General features: G+C 37.6%; 1 protein-coding gene across 1 annotated transcript in view; it reads left to right on the top strand.

Annotated features, from left to right (window-relative positions):
- Nucleotides 1–17,480, top strand: part of LOC126237499 (E3 ubiquitin-protein ligase UBR5) — a 370,559-nt gene that overhangs the window by 185,130 nt on the left and 167,949 nt on the right. Inside the window, exon 28 of the mRNA XM_049947657.1 lies at nt 9,477–9,618. Within this exon, the coding sequence (XP_049803614.1) occupies nt 9,477–9,618 (142 nt within the window). The remainder of the gene's footprint in view (nt 1–9,476; nt 9,619–17,480) is intronic.

The raw sequence follows: 17,480 nt of genomic DNA, 5'->3' as shown, positions 1-17,480 counted from the left end.
TCATCAATTTATTATGCAATAAGTTTTCTGTGTTGGTCTGTCATGACTTGCTGCAAAACAACAAAGTTCAATGATACACTTTAGAGGAAGCCTACAAGATTCACAGTTTGCTGTGTACTGTGGGTTTTCTGAGAATTACTCATTTTTGAAGCAGGATGAGGTCCAGAGCTATCGTTGGACTAGTCAGCAAGCCACTGTTCACCTATTTGTTGTGTACTACAAAGGAGAAACAGAAATACAGCATCTCAGTTATGTTGTTATTTCAGACTGTCTTGAACATAACACTGTGGCTGTTTATTGCTTCCAGAAAAAACTCATTGAATTCGTGAGGAAGCACTTTGAACCCAAAAAATATACTACTATTCTGACAGTGCTGCTGCTCAGTACAAAGACAAATGTTTTCATCAAGCTGATTTTGGTACGGAGCCTGAACAGCATTTTTTAGCAAAAGCCCATGGAAAAGGCCCTGGCACAGTCAGGGTCTTGGTAGCACAAGAAAGTTTGGAACAGCCACATGACAATCAAATTCTTACACCTCGGCAGATTTTCAACTGGGCAGTAAAAGACATCGCTGGAGTATGTTTTACATTTGTAACTCAGGACAAATAAATAGACAGCCACATTTCTAAACAGTCGCTCCAGGGTCTTAAATGTTTCATGCATTCACTCCTGTAGTTTCAGATACGACAAAAATCTTTGTCAAGATATTCTTATATGCTCAAAGTTCATTACAACATATCACCACCAAACCCCAAGAAATAGTTTCATTGACAGGTATAAATGGATACATAACTACAGTATACAATCACAAGTGGTGGCTTGTATACATTTTGGTGAACACAGAAGAAGAAGAAGGTGATGATGATGATGAACAAAAGGTGACATTTCTTCATCCATGAAGTCTATCTTCTTTTGCATACCCAAAGAAGCCAAATGTTATGTGGATTCGTGTGGATGATGTTCTATGTAAGATAACCCAGTGATTTCAATAGGCTGAATATACGCCTTGCCTGAAAATGACATGGTCAGAACCAACAAAGCCTTCACAGTTAATTCCAATTTATAAGAAGTTTTGATAGACACAGCTGTTCGTAAGTTATAAGAAGTTGTGGTAGACACAGCTGTTCATAAGCATAATGTTGTAAGTAAATTTTTTGAAATTAGTTTGTTGATTTCTGAGTGTAGAACCTCTACGCAACAATATTATGAAAAGGAAAGTCGCTGTTTACCATATAGCAGAGATGCTGAGCAGCAGATAGGCACAACAAAACAAAAAGAATGTAAAAGATGAAGCTTTTGGACAGTAAGGGCGTCATCAATAAGCTTTTGGACAGTAAGGGCGTCATCAATGATAGACGAGACACACACGTAGACATGAGACTGCAGTCTCTTGCCTGAGACTGCAGTTTGTGTGTGTGTGTGTGTGTGTGTGTGTGTGTGTGTGTGTGTGTGTGTGTGTCGTCGTCTATTGTTGGTGAAGGCCTTGCTGGCCAAAAGCTTTATTTGTGACATTCTTTTTGTTTTGTTGAGTCTATCTGTGACTCGGCAACTCCGCTATATGGGGAGTAGCGGCTTCTCTGCTGTATGGGGAGTAACAACTTCTCTTTTCATAATATCATTACATTACATTCCAACCTGGATTTTCCATGGTTTGATTTGAACCTCAATGCAAGTCATTTTTCCCACAACACATGAAACTTGAAAATTTTGCAACGTGATCCTATGATGATCCCGACATGAAACTTCCAGAGGTGTAAGAGTATAAGCAAGGAAATTTTGTAAGTTTTTCCAAATTTTAAAAGTATGCCATTTTTTAGAAAATTAAATTTTAAAATTTATTTAATATTTTAAAAACCTTTAATTTTTAAACATTGTCATGTTGTGTACCATCTAAAGAGCTTTAAAATGACACATTTTGCAGGTTTGTATCTCATCTGGGTATGGAGAAAATGACAATTTAGTACCCCAGGCTGTACCAATTTTTAACAAAAATATGAAAATTTAAAGCTTAATAAACTTTCAGTTAAATTATGAAATTTTTTTTATTGTTTTCATTAATAATTATGAAGAGACACTAGGTACACCTAGTTTCATCAAAATCTGAGAATGTTGAACTTAATCAGTGTGTTGATTTGACACGGAATGACACTGCTGTATCTAAAAGTGTGACAAGAGTACTTGCCGACCTTCAGTGACATGCGTCTGCTGCTGGTGTTGGATGAGTATCTCTCTCCGTGTGCTTTTTTTCTTACTAAATGAACCAGTGATGAAATGTGCTGCTTCTCAGTAAAGATTGAAAGAGGATTTTGTAACTTACCTCCTTTGTAGATGGACTTCACTTCTGGAGAATTCTTCCGATTAATCTTGGTCTGGCATCTATCTTTACCGCAGTTAATTTTATCTAGTTGTTCTACTTAAAATCACAAAGATATTTCATTAGTGTAAGTCTTTCACATTGCATTTAGCAACATTAATTTTTAATGTTACATGTAAACACAAGTCAGGCTGTTGGTGTACCAGTCTCCACCAAGGTTGCAACACAAATATTTTTAATGTCAGTGTAGCCATTTGTAGCAAATAACGCGCTATGGTACACTGCAATCGACAAAATGTGCTGTAGGCAGATGACAGATCATGTCAATGGGAACAACTTTTGTTAAGAGACAAAATGTTTTCTGATGCTTCCTGGTGCTTCCTGGTGCCGTTAGGCATCCTTTGTATTTTCTGGCAATGGGACGAGGAGATTCACCAAATTGGCACCATTTCTACAAGAAAACTTTAAGAATAACTCTCTCTCTAAGTGGAGAAAGGTGTGTTAGAAATGAATTGGGGTTGTTAATTGTGCTGGGCCCAACTCTTTTCCTATGGGGTGGATGACTGGATAATTGGCAACACATAAAATGTATGCATGTTGCAGACAGTCTGAACTCTGCCAGATCTCAGGGACATAAACATTGTAAAAGGGTGGGGACGGATGGTATCACCGGAAAGCTTCAGTGAGCATTTTGTCTCTAACAAAAGTTGTTCCCCTTGACGCGATAAGCCACCTTTAAACTTTTGATGCGCGCGCGCGCACGCGCACACACACACACACACACACACACGCACACACACACACACACACACACACAGGGTGTTTGAGGAGGAAAGGTCAATATTTTACCCAGTGATAGTATAAGTAGTTCTGGGGGAAAAAAAGGGGAGGGTTGTATAAAGATAGGTACGCAAATGCTTTATTAGGGAGGTATGGATATTGAAAGGAACTTTAATTCTGCGAAATTGATGTGCACAATGTGAACGTATTTACAATACAATTGGACTGTAACGTGATTTTTCTTGAAAACAATGTTACAGAGTAGTAGTTATGTTACATATTTTTACATAATGTTTATTTACTTTGCATTTAGCACATAATGCATTACAACATGCATGTTACATGTATTCAGTTGAAAAAGGTGTACCACATCTTTTACAAATGGGTTTAAGATTTATCGTACTGATGATGTACAGTTCACAGAACGGGTTCAAATATCCCACCATGAACGTCAATGCACTTTTGTGCTCTAGCTATAACATGTTGTGTTGCTTGTTCAGTTGCCTGTGGTTGGTTCCTAATCAATTCACAGGGTTTATACGATCCGGGAGAAACCCGGGAATTTTTCATTGTTTTAGTCTTCAGTTAAATTTTTGTAATTTTGACTGGTAAGAACCGATACTCTAACAAAGGATATTACTCTATCCCACTACTGCAGAATAATAGTTCAACAATAAAATGTAAACTAGAGGAAAAAACGAAAATAACCTAAATTTCAAAGGAAATGCGCCATATACAATGACGACGCACAGTGTTCAAGCAAGTGTCTGCCAACAGCAAAATGTGTCAAAGGCTTTAGGAAGACTAAGCAATGCTTCGTAACAACAAATTGCCTCCGATGAGCATGAAGTCAGAACTGTTTACATTAGATTCATTTTAGCAGTTACGAGCGGGCTCATGCGCATGCGCAGTTGAGTCATGTTTGAGCAGCAGATTCTCCCGCTTCTGGCTACAGGAATGTGGCTGTTGGCTGTGCAAGCAGTCACAGCAAGCAGCTAGATGATATCGGGGAAAGGGGGCACCAAATTCATATTCTGGAAGGAAAAGAAACTTGTTTCACAAAGCGCCTAGCATGCAGCTCACGTTTGTCTATCGATTATTTTGAAACACTTCCCTGTTGGTTTTTGAACATATTTTGATTCCTGAATGAATCATAAGTTGATTTTTGAAAGCATGCATAGTGCACATGATGTCTCTGTCAGGAGAATCATCGTCGCATCTAGAAATAAACTTTACACAGACGAAAGGGGTCGGGGCTATACGAGCTGGGCGGAGTAAAGCCGAACGGATGAATGCCAATCACTGTCTGATTATGTGGTTGATTTTGTTTGCAAATGATTACTACACTAGTAAGGACCAGTTGTACAGTCCCCAGCTAGCAGCCGTTTATAAGTTCTATTCTGGAAGTAATGTGGAAAACGTGTTGCATGAACACGTATTAACGCCTAACCAGAAAACAATTGCGGGATAACTAAACCTGTGATTCTGGCAGGGTTAGTGAAATTAATCAGCGAACAAATTTTGACAATGGTAGGAATAGCTGCAGAATTGGTAATGGCAAGATTGTTTGTTAGAACGAGGAAGGAGCAGAAATGGGGACATCACACAAGTTATGGAAGAATAAGACGATTCCAAATTAATATAAAAATTTCTTAATACTACTTTTCGATCTCATGCTTGAGAAACTGGTGCGCATGAATGAAATGGTTCAAATGGCTCTGAGCACTATGGGACTTAACATCTGAGGTCATCAGTCCCCTAAAACTTAGAACCATGTAAACCTAACTAACGTAAGCACATCACACACATCCATGCCCGAGGCAGGATTCGAACCTGCGACTGAAGCGCCTAGAACCGCTTGGCCACACCAGCCGGCCTGAATGAAATGTGAAACTATTTCCTAACAATTTTGCTTGTAGTAGGCCTAATTAGGCATTTGATATTGGCACTTCGTGAATTATATTCTGTCTTGTTATAAAAATGGCCAGTTGTGCCAAAACAGTCTCATTTATTTGGTGTGTCTTACAAAATTGCTCCAATATTAGGAAGGCCTCTCTTGTTTTATCCAGCAGACAGTGACAAAATAGATCTAACCAGATCGAGAAACCACACCAGTCTTGGGTATTATTTGTGTCAACAGCTTTTTCAGTATTAGATAACGACATTTCGATTTTTCATGTAGTGAATCGTTTGACAAGCTTTGATGAGGTAATAGATTCTTTCGCAGAAAGAAAAGCATGTCACGTAAAGCTGTAGCAAGATTAGAGGGGGGCGGGGGGGGGGGGGGGCAAATACTAGGAGTTAAAGACTGAAGAAATGTGTAATTTCTTGCTTGTCTCTTTTCGTTATTGGTTTTATGTATCCTATATTTAATTTTATGTCGCACAAAACAGCAAGTTATTATCTGATAGGCAATAAAGAGTGCAAATATTCTGAAGAGTTCTTGTTCTCCCGATTACAAATAATCCCATCCGCTATTAATTGAGAGATTTTTTTTTCCAAGAGGGGCAGGCTGTCAAACCGGCCGACTGGGAGCAGGAGAGGCACCACAGGGCATTTCAACTTCCACTGTCCTGAATATAGTTCGATGGCATCCAGTACAAAATATACACGTTTCAATTCCACATAGCGAAATACAATGACGTGTGATAGAAGAATGCTTTATGAAGAGGCATGGCACTGCACTTTGGCACACTTAAGACCAAGTAACATGTGTTACATTTTCTCGAACACATATGTTTTATGTTTAAGACTTTTCGGAAAGATGTGCTCTACAAGATGAACATATTTTTGAAAATTCGTTTTTTTTTTTTTTTTTTAGTATTGTCCCGGTTCGCAAATGTCTTAGATCCGAGGCTGATGCGCAGAGCAGTGTGAGTTATAGTGGATAGTCTTCACGTGACCTGTGTTTACATTTAGCGATTTTGCTGTTTTCCCTTAGTTTACTCTCACGTCAAATGAAAACAAAACATCTGTGGCCAGGAGCTATCAAGTGAATTAAAATACATTCACATAATTACGGAAGGCTAAAATATGTCAGTTTCAGATTTTATTTTATTTCCACCTTTCTTACTGTCAAGCATTAATCGCCTTGCAGAACAATGAAGTTATTTTTGTCTGTTTGCTAAAGAAATTAGATTTTTATTATTTATTAACCAATTCCACAGTACTGGCTAGTTTCAACTATTTGCTGCATTTCAAGTGCACATTTTCATCTTCTAGCACATATGGCGTTATGTCTTAATAAAGAACCAAACATGTTATAATACAGTACTGGTGCTCCAAGAAAATTTACATCCCGAAAGCCACACTGAAAAGCTTAATATCAGGTCGAGGTCTACTTGATTGGCAATCTGGACATAGGAATGTGCACTTTAAGTATGTACTTTAAATGTGCACACTTTAGTTATGGTTCACGAAATTCCGATGCTCTTGGAGTATCCTCTGATGTCTTGTTTCTTTTGTGACGTAATGTATGCTCGTTCAATGTTTTACACGTGTGTACATACAGTCTTTCTGCGTCATGGTAGCTGCGCAAGTGCGGTGATGCCTGTTATGTTCACTCTGGCAACTGCTGAAACGAAGCTATTTCTAACAGGTCGCGGGAAAATATTGCGAATGGTGGTTTGAAAAGCGTTACTTTCAAAGTAAATATCCTTTTATTTAAGTTGAACTATGTGCGAGAATGTACCATGAATTTCATAAACCACAGAGCGTTTGACTCTCATTTAAAAATCAGCTCTTTGATGACGAGCCATTAAGAAGAATTTCGAACCCTGAAGATCAGACATTTGTCATTATTAAAAATTTTCCTGGCACATTTGTGTGATTCTTAAAGTGTAACATGCACAAAAAAGACCAATATTATATGTGGAAGCTTTGCTTTTCTTGTAGCAACACTATGTATATTAATTTAAACTACTAACTTTCCCTGTTTGTGTGTTCATGCTACGTAATGGTGATGTTGTGGTTGACTGATTACATCACGTGTCCTATGCCCTGAATATCCACTGTCATTGCGTGCCGAGATCACATGACTTGAGCTATAACTGTCTTACAGAAACGCATTGCAATCTCGATTTCAGTGATTCGGAAAGTAACATGCGGTGTTTGGCGGAATTCCAATGTATACTTTCGTAATACGAAAATACGCAACGTACATGTTGCTGCACATAAGATATTTCCAAAACGCATCATTTTCTCTGAGTTTTGTTTTCTAAAGTGCCGGGAGATTCTACGCCCATGTATAAAACCGTAACCATTCAAAGGATTGATAAGGGAAAATATACTATCACTTAACACGGAAAAAGTGTGTGTTCACCCAGGAGAAAGTGTATTTTTAACCGGGAAATCTGGGAAAAATCCGGGAATTTTTCTTCCTTGTCCACATATACACCCTGATTCAGCAGTGTCCATGTGATGAAGCAGTTCATCTCATGTATTTACCTTCACTTTGTGCACCTCCGATTTCATCCAGCCCTATAAACAGAAATATAAAGGTGTAAGGTCAGGTGACCTTGTAGGCCAGTTAATTGCACCACCATGGCCAATCCAGCAATTAGGGTAGGTACTGTTCAGATGGTCCCTCACACGTAAGGTATCATGTGGAGGGGCACTGTCATGTTGAAAGTACATTCCAGTTTACTTGGCTAAAGGAACGTCTTCCAATAGTTCCACAAATGAATTTCAAAAAATGCAGGTACCTCTCTCCCGTCAATCATTGATTGATAATAAATTGACCTATCAAAAGGTTACCAATCATGCCACACCAAACCTTTATGGCAAATGAACTTGTAAATTGCTTTCCTCTGAAGCGTGTGTATTTTCCCATGAGCATTGATGATTATTGTGTGTGTTGTTTATTCCATGTAGTGAAAACTGGGCTTCGTCAGTGAATAGTATGTACGGAAGCAAATAACTATTCTCAATCACCCAGTGATAGAATTGAAGTTGTTGGGCATTGTCGCCAACATGGAGATTTTGGACACGCTGTATGTGAAATGGATACAGGTTTTCTGGATGTAATGTTTCCCATACAAGTGTGTGTGGGACATTCATATGCAGGGATATTTTTCGTATGCTCGTACTGGGACTCCCTCAACACTTGCGATAATTTCTTCCTGTCTTGCAAAGTATGTTGACGTGCACACTCGCACAAAAAATGTCTACTTGGAAGAGAGCCTGTTGCATGCAAAGTGAGAAACACTTTGGTAAACACCCTGCAATCAGGTAAACGCCGAGTCAGATTGCGCCTGTGGTATTCTTCTCTTGCAGCGGTAGCACCATAAATATACACCATATCTGAGTATTCCTCATTACTGTAGACTTGTGGCAGTGTTAGCAGCGCTTGTACGAACACAGTTAACACCGTACACTACACAGCTAACCGATCCGTCACCGGTACACTACACAATGTGGCTTACACAGCACAACTGCACAAACAACGGGTGATTGTACTACATACGTCACATGACCATAATACGTGGTAGGTTGCATAGTGTAAACATAGCATGTACCTGTGCATTGATTGCAAGAAAATCACGTAACGTTCCAGTTGTATTGTGTATGCGTTATGCATGTCAATTTTGCAGAATTCAAGTTCATTTCAATACCCGTACCTCTTTAATGAAGCATTTGCGGACCTATGTTCATATAACATTTTTTGTTCAGAATTACTTATACTATCACTGTTCAAACACCCTAAAATACTAGTGGTGCAACTTTTTGTGACTGGTAGGCCAACAGTCTCAGCTGTGTTTGTTTTGAAATTAAAAATTAAGTTGTATTTTGACTTTGCATTAATCTAGTGCAGGTGCTTATGTCTGCCTTTAGCCGTAGCCGATGCTGTCATCTTGTTCAGTTTCTTTCAACTGTACATAAATAAGAGAAAGCCAACCACTCACCTATTGCAGACAGACATGTGGTGCATAGAAAACGTGACAAAAACAGTTTCATTAGCTTTAGAGTTCTGGTTCTTTTTTGTAGTGGGCAGTACTCACCCATTCACACTCACTACCATGCAGACACCCAAACACACTCCAACATACCCATTCAGCTAGTGGTACATTCTGTCTGGTATGCACAGGCATAGACTCACACCCAAAAGGTCTTTTTTGTATTCTTTACCTTTATATTACTGGGAGAAGAATTCAAAGATAATTATCATTTCCTTTATGTTTCTTACGTTGAAACGCAATTAGTGATGTGCAGTTGCTCATTGACTTTCACTTTCAACTATCTAACACAATAATCAGCATTTGTTGTTTTTGCCAGGTTTTATACTTTGGTTCTGTTAGTTCTTTATCATTAAATTTGTTTGTTTCTATGTACCATTACTGCATGATATTAAGAAGATTGATGATCAGCTGCTGGAGTGTTGCAGGTATTGCTTCATTGCTGCTTTTCCCAGAGGATGATTCTGCCGAGTCTAGTCAGCAGGAGGATGATGAATCAGAAGCTGGTGAATCTGATGAACATGATACAGAAGAATTTGCCTTGGCAGATGAACAGTTGGAGAGGAGAAGGTATGGTTCAGACAATAACATCAATTTCTAATATGTTAACTGTAACTTTAAGCATGTTGTTGTTGTGGTCTTCAGTCCTGAGACTGGTTTGATGCAGCTCTCCATGCTACTCTATCCTGTGCAAGCTTCTTCATCTCCCAGTACCTACAGCAGCCTACATTCTTCTGAATCTGCTTAGTGTATTCATCTCTTGGTCTCCCTCTACGATTTTTACCCTCCACGCTGCCCTCCAATACTAAATTGGCGATCCCTTGGTGCCTCAGAACATGTCCTACCAACCGATCCTTTCTTCTAGTCAAGTTGTGCCACAAGCTCCTTTTCTCCCCAATTCTATTCAGTACCTCCTCATTAGTTATGTGATCTACCCATCTAATCCATCATTCTTCTGTAACACCACATTTCGAAAGGTTCTATTCTCCTCTTGTCCAAACTATTTATCGTCCACGTTTCACTTCCATACATGGCCACACTCCATACAAATACTTTCAGAAACGACTTCCTGGCAATTAAATCTATAATCGATGTTAACAAATTTCTATTCTTCAGAAACGCTTTCCTTGCCATTGCCAGCCTACATTTTATATCCTCTCTACTTCGACCATCATCAGTTATTTTGCTCCCCAAATAGCAAAACTCCTTTACTAATTTAAGTGTCTCATTTCCTAATCTAATTCCCTCAGCAGCATCCGACTTAATTCCACTACATTCCATTATCCTTGTTTTGCTTTTGTTGATGTTCATCTTATATCTTCCTTTCAAGACACTGTCCATTCCGTTCAACTGCTCTTCCAAGTCCTTTGCTGTCTCTGACATACAGATTGAATAACATCGGGGATAGGCTACAACCCTGTCTCACTCCCTTCCCAACCACTGCTTCCCTTTCATGTCCCTCGACTCTTATAACTGCCATCTGGTTTCTGTACAAATTGTAAATAGCCTTTCGCTCCCTGTATTTTACCCCTGCCACCTTCAGAATTTGAAAGAGAGTACTCCAGTCAACATTGTCAAAAGCTTTCTCTAAGTCTACAAATGCTAGAAACGTAGGTTTTCCTTTCCTTAATCTTTCTTCTAAGATAAGTCGTAGGGTCAGTATTGCCTCACGTATTCAAACATTTCTACGGAATCGAAACTGATCTTCCCCGAGGTTGGCTTCTATCAGTTTTTCCATTCGTCTGTGAAGAATTCGCGTTAGTATTTTGCAGCTGTGACTTATTACACTGATAGTTCGGTAATTTTCACGTCTGTCAACACCTGCTTTCTTTGGGATTGGAATTATTATATTCTTCTTGAAGTCTGAGGGTATTTCGCCTGTCTTATACATCTTAGTCACCAGATGGTGGAGTTTTGTCAGGACTGGCTCTCCCAAGGCTGTCAGTAGTTCTAATGGACTGTTGTCTACTTTAAGCTACTGTTGTCTACTTTAAGCATAAACAGTAATTTATTTTGGTGTGCAAATACTGAAGAAAAGAAATAAATGACAGGAACAATATCCGGCAAATTCCGTAGTGAATTCACCATTACACCAAAAGATATAACTTAAAATTGTGTTGCATTTTCTTTCTACAGTTCATGTTGCAGATAGTAAAACAATTATTATACAGCCCCATATAATACATACAGCATGCCTTTACATATATTCCTTATAGAATACATAAGTTGCACTTCCCAATGATGCTTAGTAACTTGGTGTGTACTTGAAGTCCTGATCTGCATTGAAATTTTACTTGAATGACATGAATGCAGTTGGCACTCAAGATTGGAAAATATGACAGGTTAAGCAGATATATCATCTCCCACCTTCAGACACATTATTCAGCAATAGAAATCACAATTCTTGCCTTATGTTGTTGCAGTGCATCTGTACATTTCGTTTAAAATTCCCTGAGTTCTCACTTGTTTGCTGAATCTCATGCTGTAGTCTTTCCACCACTCCTTTAGGTACAAGTGGCTAAATTTATCTGATTATACATACTGGCTTTACATGTTATTTTGTTGTTGTGTTTGTATTGCTGTTAACTTTTCTTAGTACTGGTTGCCTGTGAATGTAGAAACTTTGTCCAAGTACTCACATCTGGTTACCTACCTTTCACATTCTACCCGTGCTTCTTGTCCTGCTCCAGCATGCAGTTATAATTTGTAAACCTGAATCTACAAAATGTGTACTTCATTAAGTGTAGGCTAATTTGATCGTGTGTTAACTCTAGGAGCAACAGAGAGATCAAACTCGCTGTCCTATATGTGTCCTTGTAGGTTTTAGTCTTGCACCATCATTGGAAAGTGTCTACTTAGGAGTGAGTGAGGAGCTTGAGGGCAGGTTGTCCTATGAGGTGTTCTCAGGTCGTGCAGTGCACATTTAAAGCAGGTGCCCAGGCTGATGTTCTGATTTGGCACACGGTTTTATCTTATCCTTTACTGTATAATTGACTGTTTTAATATGGTGTGTAAAGCTGTTGTAGAATATAAATAATGTTGTAATAAAGGTAACAACCCACTGAATAGTAGAGGCATCGAGTCATTGACAAGTGCACAAATGAGACTGGAAACTTGGATTTGTCTGAAAGTTAGTGATGATTTCATCCATATCTGTGTGCCTGTCAACGACGCAACATCTTTACTGTTTCATGAGTTTTTACTTATTCCAAAATTATTTGACTATTTCCTTATTATTGGGTCCATATCGCTGACTGGTGAGACTAAACAAGAACGTCTGTTGTCCTGCCATTTCACTGAATAAGATGCTTTAGTGGTTGCAATTTAGCAGACAAGAATTGTTCCTTTGTGCTGGTCCTTTTTTCTCATTCATTTTTCTTTCGGTATTATTTTTGTGCCATGGAACCTTACAAAGAGGCGGATAAAACTTTGGGGGAGGGGAGGATGGACAAAGTTCGTCCAGGTTTGCGCTGTCATGAATACTAAGTATTAATGTCATGCATCAGCAAGAAACATTATCTGATGTAGAGATCTATATGATTTGGTGTGCATATTAAAGCTCTAGAAAGACTATGTATTAGATCTGCAACTAAAAGTTTGAGTTCTTTTGCCATGAAAATTAGTAAATTAAGTTATTTTACGTATTTCCGTTCACTGGTGTTACACAGAATAAGAGAAAGCATTCATGGCAGGAAAAAAAAGGGATTATGTGGAGAATTGCACATATCGTACTGTAAGCAGCACATTCTGTATCAGCTGGGAGTTTTAACCTCAGCTGCACAGAATACGTATTAACTGAAGAAATTAGCTATAAACAATCAGTATGAATATACTCAATGATTGAAATAAGTAAGAGGAGAAATGATCACTTCTGTCGTCTAGTGAGTCTTAACTTTGGCACAGTAAGAATTGCATTGTTGCTTCTCGTAACAGCTAGTATACTGTAACTGAATTGTTGAATAGAAGTAAAAGGTTAAGGGAAAATTTATAAATGGTCAACATGCAGCCTTATTAATGTATTTATGAACTAGTGTGAGCAACTTCTAGATGTCTCGTAACAGATTTCACTATGAATATGATCTATGGGAGACTGTTCTTGACAACTGCATGGATGGACTTCTACATCTTCTTCTTCATGAATATTGTTGGTATCTCTTTCTTGAAGCAGCAGCTGAGAACAGAAATGACCGAGAACTGTGAATTGTCAATATATTGGACCCAACTCTTCACTTGCATCTAAAAAGTTTAGTGTTTGTGCATAGTGCAATATCATTTATTTTCTAATTATTGAAAATTTATTTGAAAACTCCATTATTCGAGGAATAATTATTAAGCTGTTGCTTCAGAAATTGCAGTCAATTGCCCATATTTTTGGCAGTTGTACTTACATGTTCGTTGCTATTGGGCAAGTTCTGCAGTTTTTTCTTGCTCAAAGTTGTAGATAAATCCTTATTCGTCCACATCTTGAAATACTGCAATACTGACTTTTATTAATAATGCCACTATATTCATGAATTTGATACAGAATGTTTGTAAGGTACAGCAGTCAACAGCAACAAATTGCTTTTCGTTTCAAATTTACATATTAATTGTTAGATGGTTTACATACTTAACGCGTGGTGTTTTGATTTATAGATAATTTTCCCTAGGATGAACAGAAATTAATAGTTTCAAAAGTGTGACAATGATGATTATGCTACTTACTCCTGTTAGAATACAACTTACATCACATAGCCGTGTAGAATATCTAATTACACAGTCTCCAAGAGGTAACACTCCATTGTTCTTGATGATTTCCCATTCTCTCTTTGTGTTCTTTATCAGTCACTTTTGTTACGCAACAACACAAGTTATCAAAACACAGTACGTGTTTCGACTCAGTATTGTTATAAAGTCAGTAACAGCTGGGTTATTCCACATCAAAGGGACACAATATTTAAAAGTTTCCCCATTCGACCGTCTCCAAATCGAAAGAAATTTGGTGAGAAGGTTCTGTATGGTATTTGATGGTTATATACCAAATTTCAATCTAGTGTCTTCAGTGGTTGAATTTTTAGGGGCTTTAAAAGAGAGGCTACTCATCTTCACATAACATACAAAGTTGTAAATGTGCCAAGATGCTAGGCCTTTTTAAAAGTTCTATCAAACATTTGATCATTTGCTTTAAAATACATAGACAACTTTTTATACTGAATCACACTATGGCAAAAATCTGGGATTTAGCCACACATAAATATAGATACAAGCCTCTAAAGTGACTAAAAAGTTTGTTGCGTTATTCTGAGAGCCAAGGTTTGACCGATGACTACTACTTCTCATACAAAGCAACCACACCAAAACTTCAGAGGGACCTATGATGGGTATATATGGACCAGATTTAAAGACAGGCATCTGCAAAGTTGGCCAAAATTTTCTACAGGCAGATTTTAGGGCATTTTTGGGGGTCAATACCTCAACTGTGTCTTGTTCAACCTGTTTTTTTCCCCCCCACAACAGGAAAGAGCATGTTTTAATTTTTCAAAGCTGTATTGTTTAACTTCTGTATCTTGCAACTTGATAAGTAAGAATACCTATCAAAAGTAGGGAAAACGAATTATCGATAAGTACAAAAAATTAATACAATTTCAAGTTGTAAATCAAAAAATGTGTAATTGTAGTGTCTCATTAGCTTTCTAAACTGTCCATTATAGGTTAATAACATTTTGTATAAACTGAACCAAGGGAACATTGTTGTACCCAGCTACTTTGGTGGATCAGATGGAGCCGATTGTCATAAGTCATCACCTTCTATTATGACAAAAGTCAACTACAATCAGTTACGGAAATGTCACCAGTGGACATGAAGTTTCTGTGACTTAGGTCTGGGCTTGATTTTATTGAAGATGCCCAAATTTGTCCGTACCATAATACCTTGTTGATGACAAAATTCAGTTTCTGCAGAAGACTTTGAAGTTTTTAAACCTGGTCAGAAAATTTGTACCAAATGTAGATATGAAGTAGCAAAAAAAAAAAAAAAAAAAAAAAAAAAAAAAAAAAAAAAAAAAAATTATCATCCCATTGGGGTAAGCAAGTATCACCATCCACTGAAGACATGGATGTTGTTGATGCTTGCTTTACTGATAATACTTCATTATCATCACTTGGAGAGCAGCTTCAACAGATCAGCAAAAGGGATTCAATGAGATACATAAAGAGCAAAGTTCTGAAAGCCCAAGGCAGCATTCCTAAGGTATTTGCCACAGCTGCTGGTGTGAGCCAAGTAGATATTGCTCAAATACAAATGGAAGAAGCCAAAAACGTAAAGACACGGACATCTTAATTAAAGAACTTAAGCTTAAGCTTTACACTTCAAGTAATTGCAGTGATATTCAAATTTTGACTCTGGCCCCAAACAGCTGAACTACTAAAAAACACAGCCCAAACAATTTGCTGTTTCAACAAAAATGGCGAAGAAGTCTATGAAACTAAAGATGGAAGATAGGATTTTGGCAACACCTGCAAACCAAAAAGTGGAAAAAGCTCAATAATGAAGTAAAAGAAAATGTCCTCATATTTTTTTTGGAGATGATGAGTTTCCTCATTTATGCCCAGGCTAAAACAATTGTATTGCGGTAAGAATAAATGGGAAAAAGATTCACAAACAGAAACACCTGCTGCTCTGTAACCTGAAAGAAATGTTCATTGTTTATTGTAAGCAACATGGAAGTCAACTGAGATTCTCAAAATTTTGAGAGCTCAGATGGAAATGGTGTACTGCAGTTGGTGCTTCTGGATCACATTCAGTATGTGTATGTGCAATTCATCAAAATTTCAAAGTAATATTGGGTTCAGAGACATCCATCCAAGCTGAATACAAGGCTTTGCGAAAAAATACGGTAAACAGTTTGGAATCGAAAGAAAGACTGTATGCTGCATCGTTGTAAGAAACGTCTAGGGAAAAATACAACTACAGACTTTTTTGAAGATACTTTAAAGGCTATGACCCTGAAGAAACAATATAATACAAGCAATGGATCCATACTGACAGACACAAGGAGACATGTCAGAGAACTGTTTAGGATTTCATGGAGGCACAGATTTTGAAAATTACTGGTTTAAGAAGCAATCACTTTGTGACAAAACACTTAAGTTTATACCTTAAGCAGCTAAAATCTTGCAGAAAATGAATTGATAATATTGATTGATTTTGCTGAGAATTATTCATTTCTTGTGTAAGATGCTGTGCAGTGATGTCATTGGGTGCATAGTCAGGCCATATTACATCCATTTGTTATCTATTTTGGTGGCAAAGAATGTCAGACTATTAGCATTTGTATGATCAGGAATTGTCTCTGTCATGATACCATTGCTGTCCATGCCTTTCAAATAAAGTTAATAGCATTTTTAAGACAAAGATTGAAAACATTAAGAACATTTATTTCTTGTGTGATAGTTCAGCTGCTCAATATAAGAATTCCAAAAATTTCATCAGTTAGTGGCTGCATGAAAAGGATTTTGCCATCGCTGCAGAACGTTGTTTTTTTTTAACAAGCCACAATGAATTTCCTGTGGTGGCATTGCTGGAACAGCAGGAAGACTTAACAGCACGTGCTAGTTTGAGGGGCCCTTAAATAACCAGATATTGACTCCATATGATTTGTTCAAATTCTGTGATGATACTATTCCAGGCATAACTTTTTTTTATGGACCAAAAGAAGGTTGCGAAAAAATTAAGCCTGATCAAGAAACGGGACATACAATATCTGTAACAACAGAAGATCTTCAGTTTAAGCCATTAATTTTAATCAGTGTAGACTAAGGAAGGTTTCCAATGCTGCTACAGCATTCACAGTTGATACCTCCGAATCAGATGAAGAAATTCCAGCAATCTCAATTGTACTTTTACAACCAGGATGGTTCGTTGCATGTTTGTGATTTCTTCCACTGGCCAACTGCTAAAGACACCTACTGGATTCCTGAGCAACATATTTTCAAGATTTTAGACACACCATGAACATCATGAGAAAGACAATACAGTTTTTGTGGAACTGTTTAACCAAAAATGGAACTGACTCCAGTGTTTTTGTTTTGTAAATTTTCTGTGTTGTGTATTGTATCTGTTTTATGGTACAAATCAATTTTTGAAACTGATTTATATACTCGAATAAAAACAATTAATTATTGGACTCAATGAGCGAAATATTTCACTACCAGTCTTCTCGAAGTGCTGCAATAATATGTTTTGAAACGTGTTTTAGTCATCAGTATGCAAGATCCAGAAATTAAACAATATAGCTTTGAAAAATTCAAACATTCTCTTTCCAGTTGTGATAAGAAAAAACAGATTGAGGAAGACACAGCTGAGATATTAACCCCCAAAAATGCCCTAAAATTTATTTAGAAAATTTGGGCCAATTTTGCAGATGCATATCTTTTCGTCTAGGCATCCAATG

This window comes from Schistocerca nitens, chromosome 2 (assembly GCF_023898315.1).
Source record: "Schistocerca nitens isolate TAMUIC-IGC-003100 chromosome 2, iqSchNite1.1, whole genome shotgun sequence".
In the NCBI taxonomy this organism is placed as follows: Eukaryota; Metazoa; Arthropoda; class Insecta; order Orthoptera; family Acrididae; genus Schistocerca; species Schistocerca nitens.
Note: the sequence above shows the minus strand (reverse complement) of the source record. Positions and strands in the feature narration are given on the sequence as shown.